At 44.3% G+C, this 7,466-nt stretch overlaps 1 protein-coding gene across 1 annotated transcript in view; it reads left to right on the top strand.

Moving 5' to 3' along the window:
- Positions 1-4,686, top strand: part of ZNF367 (zinc finger protein 367) — a 6,505-nt gene extending 1,819 nt beyond the window's left edge. Inside the window, exons 3-6 of the mRNA XM_010568744.1 lie at positions 363-513; positions 2,374-2,493; positions 3,478-3,616; positions 4,209-4,686. Coding sequence (XP_010567046.1) covers positions 363-513; positions 2,374-2,493; positions 3,478-3,616; positions 4,209-4,440 — 642 coding nt within the window. The 3' untranslated portion in view covers positions 4,441-4,686. The remainder of the gene's footprint in view (positions 1-362; positions 514-2,373; positions 2,494-3,477; positions 3,617-4,208) is intronic.
- The last annotated feature ends 2,780 nt before the right edge of the window (positions 4,687-7,466 follow it).

The following is a 7,466-nucleotide window of genomic DNA, read 5'->3' as shown; positions in this document are numbered from 1 at the left end:
CCGCGCCGGCGGGGCTGCTGCCCCGCCTCCCCCTCCGTTCAAAATTAAATTAAAAAAGAAAGAAAAAAGGGTGTCTTCTCTTCCGCCGGTTCGCTGCCCGTTTCCCCGCGCGCGCGTCTGAGCGCCGGCGGCGCCCGGCGTCTCCCCACCTGCACCTGCCGGCCGCAGGCTGGCTGCTGGCAGCGGGCGAGGTGAGGGCGTGGCGCGCGGCCCTTCGGTTAACGGCCGAGCCGCCAGGGCACCGGCCGCCCGCGGTCACAGCCGCGGCTTCAGAGTTGCTTCAGCGGGAGCGTTGGGGTTCCGGGCTGGACTGCAGGGGCGGGAGCGTGCGGGCTGTCAGTTCCGTGGTTCTTCCAATGCAGGATGGGATAAGGCGCGGCCGGCCGAGGGCAGACACCGTCCGCGACCTGATCCATGAAGGAGAGCACTCTTCCAGCAGAATACGTTGCAATATCTGCAACAGGGTCTTTCCACGAGAGAAGTCGCTGCAGGCCCACAAACGAACTCATACCGGTGAGTAAAGGGAAGGTGTGAATAGCCGGCGTGAGCAGCTTGGGGAGCAGCAGCGAAGGAATTAAAAAACAAACAAAAAAAAAAAGGACAAAAAACCCCCCCCAAACCCGCAATTAAACCCCCCCCCCCCCCCAAACCCGCAGAAAAAAACAACAAATTCGGCCTGCTAATATTTTGCTGTAACTGTTAAATTAATCAGGCTCTTCTTCCAGTGCTTGTTAGTGCAATCAAAGTCTTTGTAACTGTGTTCGTCTTGGAGACGTGTAGCAGCAGTTCGGGCTGTAACAGAGTAGCCAAACGGTGTAGATATTTTATCTGCTGCTGTCACAGGCTTACTTTGCGAGAGGAAGAACTTTATTCTAGAGGGTGGTGCTCTGTACGTGGTAGCACTGTTTATTCTGGCTGCCTCTTCTCTGTGATTTGCTTCCTTTTTGCTGGTGTATTTTTCACACAGCAGTTGAAGTTTAGCTGTATGAGGAGACAGTAGCTTAAAAGGTGGATGATAACTTGGGCAGTGTAACACCTACAAGTGTAGCTTAAACGTTGGGAAAAGAGTTCAAATGCTTAACGTCACCATCCAGTTGTCTCTCCCACCACCTAGAATTTGTGTTCTGGGGTGAAGGTGGTTGCACTGATTTACTGAGCTGTATGTAGAAGGCAACTCGCAGTTAAGTTAAAATGTGGGATCAGCTCAGTCAATACCTAGCTGAGCTTGAACTGAACAGGAGATGATGCTGGTTTTTTAAACCAAGCAAATAGTGTTGGTGGGGTTTTTTTATTCATGTTGCAACAGGACTCTGTATTTGCAATAAAGTGTGAACTAATGTAGCTCGCAATAAGGACACAACCACCGATACTGCCCCCCCCCCCCCCCAAACACCCAAACCGACCAAACGAAACCCCAGAAAAACCTTGGCTCCCACAGTCTCTTGTTCTGATTCAAGTCGCTAAGTCTAATCTAGATACTAATATTAAACAGCAGTTTCCTCATGCACTTTGGTCAAAAGATGTTTTTATTTCACTTAGTTGTATTAGGTGTTGAAGTTGTATGAACTGCTTAATTGAGCAGAGCTTACCCTGGTGTTATTCCTCTGACTTAGTAAGTCATCATCACCCCCGTTTTGTCATCCCTCCTGAGGAGCGGTGCCATGGCATGCCTTTGCAGAGTTGAACACAGTCAGATCCTCTTGAGGGAGGAGACACCTGCTGTCTCTGTTCTTGTTGTGGTTTGCATGGGGGAAGTCTCCCTTGATGACTGGCCTCAGAAAACTTTATTGGCTTAAGTCTGGAATAAGTTTCTCTTGGGACCTCCATGTACCTGATACAACTTTTCTCAAATAGTCTTCCCTAATGAGATGTTTCTACAATTTCGTATATTTCTATACTGTTGACCTCAGTTATTTTACCTTAGTTCAGGCTATGTTAAGCATAAAATTTATCTGGTTACAATGTGAATTTCATTACTTGTCCGTTTACTCGTTTCACTTCATATATTTCTTGCTCTGTAGGTGTATAGCTTCATGGGACAAAGCTTACGTAGTGCTGTGCAAGAGTCTTGAATCAGAAAATATGACAAGGAAAAATACAATTTTGGTCATGTCATCCCCACCCCCTGTCCCCGGAAGTAATTGTGTTACCCAGTAGCATTGAGGCATTGAGCATGTGCTCCAAAGTAAAGATCTGTTTGGGGTAAAAGTGGATCTCTGCTATTTGGTACGCCAGGGCTTTTTAGGTAGATGCAAGCGTCCGAGTGGGTAAAAGGAGAGCTTGCTTGCGTAAGTCTCAAGCCAGGGACCACCACTGGATACTATGACTTTTTACATTCATCTTTCATAAATCTGTTCTGTTATTATTTTTAAGGTGAAAGGCCTTATTTGTGTGACTACCCAGATTGTGGGAAAGCCTTTGTTCAGAGTGGGCAGCTCAAAACTCACCAGCGTCTCCACACAGGGGAGAAACCTTTCGTCTGCTCCGAGAATGGTGAGCCATCAGAGAACAATTTGCAGCTTTCAGAACTAGGGTCAGTCTAGTACTAGAAATGTATGCACATTCATGCTGTGACAAAGATCCATAAAAGCTTTGGGTTTTAATTTTGGAGTAGCTTCTAGGGAAGGGAGGAGCCACACAGAATCTGCATAATCATGCAAATATGTATCCAAGGATTGCGTATGTTATTATGTGAGTAGGTTATCAGTAATTCTGTGTTGTGATTTAACCCCAGCCAGCAACTAAGCACCACGCAGGTGCTCACTCACTCCCCCCCCCGCCAAGTGGGATGCGGGAGAGAATCGGAAGAAAAAAGTAAAACTCATGGGTTAAGAACAACTTAATAGAACAGAGAAGAAGAAACTAATAATGATAACACTAATAAAATGACAATAGTAATAATAAAAGGATTGGACTATACAAGTGATGCACAATGCAATTGCTCACCACCTGCCGATCAATACCCAGTTAGTCCCTGAGCAGCGATCCCCCTACCCCTACTCGCCCCATGGCATCCCATGGTATGGAATACCCCTTTGGCCAGTTTGGGTCAGCTGCCCTGGCTGTGTCCCCTCCCATCTTCTTGTGTCCCTCCAGCCTTCTTGCTGGCTAGGCATCAGAAGCTGAAAAATCCTTGGCTTTAGACTAGACATTACTTAACACTGATGTTTTCAGTTGTTGCTATCAACATTCTTCTCACACCAAACTCAAAAACACAGCACTGTACCAGCTACGAGGAAGACAATTAACTCTATCCCAGCCGAAACCAGGACATTCTGTCAGTCGATAGTAGTGTATAAAATGATGGGCCTTGTTATGAACCTTGCAACTAGAACTTGCCATTTTCAACCAAACCTAGGGTTTTGTGAGTAAGGAAGGTTGGATTCAGCAGCATCTTCATCCCACAGACATTATGCTTACTCGTTGGTTGGCTGCTTTCTGTAATGTGTTTTTCATTGTCACTTCATGTTTTTTAAGGCTGTTTAAGCAGATTCACGCATGCAAACCGTCATTGCCCCAAACATCCATATGCCCGACTGAAGAGGGAAGAGCTCACAGACAGGCTGACTAAGAAGCAGACAGCTGACAATAAAGCTGTGGCTGAGTGGCTAGCAAAGTAAGTTCTCTCATGGTGTCATCTTTCTCTAAATACTTGTAAGGCTGGTCTGAGAGAGCATTTTATTCTTAGGGCGAAAAAAAACCCCAACAAACCAAAACCAGATGTTCCTCCAGTACAAATAAGCCCAGCCTTGCCTTTCCTTAAAGAAGTGTGAACTCCTGGTCAAGACAAAGTTCCTAATGAGATGTTTTGTTATCTTTTTTTTTTTTTTTTTTGCTTAAATGCTTCTCTTTACTTGATCAACACCTGCTCATATCTTGTTAGTTAGTGCTACAGTCTTGCTGAATTTGCATGTGTATGAGTGGCAACAACTGCATAGGCAAAGGGAGAAACGCCTGCTGGGAACACCATGTAGAGGAGAAATTTGTCACAGATGTTCAATTGGGCCCTTTACACTTAAAATACTGAATAAAGGAGGTTTCTGACGCCTTTAAATTCTGCCATATAAGGGCTGAAAGATAAAGTCAAATGCAGTGCTTAGTCAAATGCAAGTGAGTGAGTACTTGGGAGGTTTTTGCCAGCTTTGAATTGTTGGTGTGCGAGTCAGTTGTGTATATTTTAAAAGCGTTCCCCACATTTGATTTTGTAGATACTGGGAGACTAGAGAACAGCGTGCTCCTGCTTTGAAAACTAAAACAATCCAGAAAACAGATCAGGAACAGCAGGACCCGATGGAATATCTTCAATCTGATGAAGAGGAGGATGAAGAGAAAAACAGCGCTCATTCAGCTGCCTGCCGCCGCCTCCAGGAACAGCGTGAGCGCATGCATGGTGCGCTGGCTCTCATTGAGCTTGCAAACCTAGCTGTGGCACCCATGTGACAATAGATAGGAACAGAGTCTGCCTATACAAAGCGTACTTCCTGGTGGTACTTAACCAGTTAGATCCTGAGCATAAGCTAAGCACCTTATTTGCTTATCATAGGCTGCTATTCTGTAGAATTTATGAAGAATGTTGTTGCCCCATAACATGGGGTGAGAGAATTGCACTTTTTGTAAGGTAAAAGACAGATGTAAAGTTTCTAAGTATTTTGTAAATACAGGACTGCATAATGCAGGGTTGACAAATTTACGTGTTGTGGGGAGCTAGATTTTGCAAGGTTAACTCATTTATTTTGAAGCAGTTTTCACAGGAAGCACTTTCTGAACAAAGTGTTCGCAATTAGCGGAATGGTACACGTGGCCAAAGAAGGCTGGCAAAAAGAAAAGTATTTATCTGACAGTTTAAGCAAATTTATATTACGTGATAGGGCTGAAGATATGGTTAAGCAGTAGTGAAACTGTTTTTCTAATGTCAGTATCACTGAGGCGGAAGGCAAAGCTTAGTTATCTCAACCTGTAGAGGGGAAGAAACTGCTTCATGCAGGAAACTAAGATCTGACTGCTCAAGGTATGAGGCTTGACTTTGCTGTTTTAAGTTTTCTGATTTGATTTCAGCAGAATTTCTTGGTAGCACTTGTTGTTCCTAACATGTGATGTTAGGAACTTTTGCACATTTTTGGATTTATCTGAAAATGATTAGTCTTGCAAAGTCTAGACAAAGGTAAACAATTGGTAATATTTTTTTCAGATATTTTTGGACCCTGTAGTGATTTGGCACTTGATTTTCTTATTAAAGGGGATATTTACAGGGTGGTATGGATTTGTAGTAAACTATTCTAGATTTCCTGTTAGCAAACACTAAGTTTTGAAGTATTGCTTTTACATGATTATTAGCAAATAGAAGCCTCCGTACTTTCTGTGCATAAAGCCACCTTATTGCTTTACTTCAGGATAACATGCCAATTTTGTCTTCACTAACTGTAGCACAGCTATCAATTAAACACTGCATAAAAGTATTCACTATACAACTAGAAAATAGGCTTCCAAAGATAGCTACAAGCATGTTAACAGTGTGATTTCATGTATTTCCCAAATAAATGAAGTTACAGAATGCTGCGTAGTACTCAGATGCTGATATAAAATGTTTAGCAGTATATCTTGTCACTTCGTGAATGTTGTATACTTTCAAATAGCATTGTCTCATGGTGATATTTTTCTGTATTTTGCTTTGAAGGCAACCAGAGAGTCCTAATATGCTAACGAAACTTTGTTTTCAGATAGAACTTTTTGGTGTGGTTGGTTTTTTTTTGGGGGGGGGAGTTGGTTGGTTTTTTGTTTGTTTGTTAAGCTACTGCTATAGGGGATATTAATGATTTGTATTTACTGACCTGCTTGCTTTAACTCCTTCCTCTCGTTGAAGGTTAAGAAATTCAGATAAGAAGGGAAGCCACTTTCCCTCTTGCTTAAACAAGAGGAAGAAATCATTTTATCAATCACTTGTTATAGACTGACCAGATGCATACAGCTGTTCCAGAAAAGTAGTGTTATTTTATACCAGCAACTGCAACTGTTGGATTATGTTCTCTGATAATTGATAAACTGTTAGGGTTGACAAGCTCATTAACCCAGTTTGTTTAAATTGAGTATTGATGCACTTAACTAAAGAGTAATTGAATAACTAAAAAAAAAAAAAAAATAAATAAAAAAAATCACTTTTATGGAATGTAAATAGTTTTGCATGAGTGATACAGTTTTTTGCTTTCAGCTCCTAAACCGAGCTGCTATCAGTCTCATTTGTTTCTGTTTTAAGTCTTTTAGGCTTAAAAGTATGAAACACTGTAGTCATTCTAGGCTTCCTAGCCTATGTAAAACTGGTAATTTGCCTGTGTTGGTTTGGAGTTTCTCAAATAAGTTGCATGCTTTTCACTGTTCAGTTCGCCTCATGCAAGTAAGTGTCATTCCAGAATGAGCCCAGAGCTCACTGTTGTGCTTCTGAGTCATCAGTCAGAATTGCTTCTGAGTAGTATTTCACAGGGCACAAGACTGTGTAATTACCAGCCAGTTGCAGGCTGGAGTCATAATCTTACTTCATTAGGATTGATTTTTAAAATTTTTTTTTCCCAGTCAGCTGTAATGCTTCGGGCAATTTGCAGCATATTTCTTCAAGTATGATGAGTACACTGAATTGTACTTGGCTGTAGAATTCAGAATTCAGACAGCTGAAGCAGTTTTGTGTTGCAACAAGTTTTGGGTAAAATACCAAGTTAAAAAAAAAAAAAGAGGTGTGGAAGACTGCTTTCTGTTTTATGAAGAAGTGATTACATACAAGAAATGTTGAAGTATTCAGTGCTTCAAACGATTGAAGTTGTAGTTTGGCATGACTTAACAGCAGAAGAGTGGATATGCTGTCATTTTAATAGATGCTTTGAATAAAAACATGGTCCAGTTTTCAAGTTTAGTATGTGCCGTTTGGTAATTTGTAAGTACTTGGGCTCTTCCTTGTTTCTGTCATCCTGTCGGCCCGACTTGCCCCAGGGCGCGAAGGTGTTCATTTTCCCCGCCTGTTGAAATCTGACACGAGTTAAACACCCAAAGCAGATTAATTTTTTAGAGCTCTTCCGCAGTCCTGACAGACTTGTGGGAGTCCCTCTGAAGCCAGGCCCAGGCCCGGTGCGCTGCGGCGGCCCTCGGCCCCGTGGGGAGGGGGCCGGGGCCCGCGGAAGCCGCCGGCCTCCGGGAGCTTGGAAGCTCTCCCTGTCCCCGGGGGCGAGCGCTCGGAGACGCTGAACCCCTTTCCCACGAGGCCGGTTTAGGAAGCAGCAAGCCGGTGTCGGATGGTGGCGGGGGGCGGCCACCGCTGCGCTGCGGGCCTGGCCTCCCCCGGAGGCGGCGGCACGTCGCGATGCATTTTTGTCCCCGGTACTTTCGGCCGAGCCCCGAAAGGCCGCGGTGGCGGTGAGCTGCCGCTGCGGGAGACGCCGGTGGCGGCCCGGGCCGGGGGGGGCGGGGAGGGCGCGGCGCGGCCC

The sequence above is a fragment of the Haliaeetus leucocephalus genome, unplaced genomic scaffold (genome assembly GCF_000737465.1).
Source record: "Haliaeetus leucocephalus isolate CR32 unplaced genomic scaffold, Haliaeetus_leucocephalus-4.0 Scaffold251, whole genome shotgun sequence".
Classification (NCBI taxonomy): Eukaryota; Metazoa; Chordata; class Aves; order Accipitriformes; family Accipitridae; genus Haliaeetus; species Haliaeetus leucocephalus.
The sequence above is the reverse complement of the archived record's forward strand: the minus strand, read 5'-3'. Positions and strand labels throughout refer to the sequence as shown.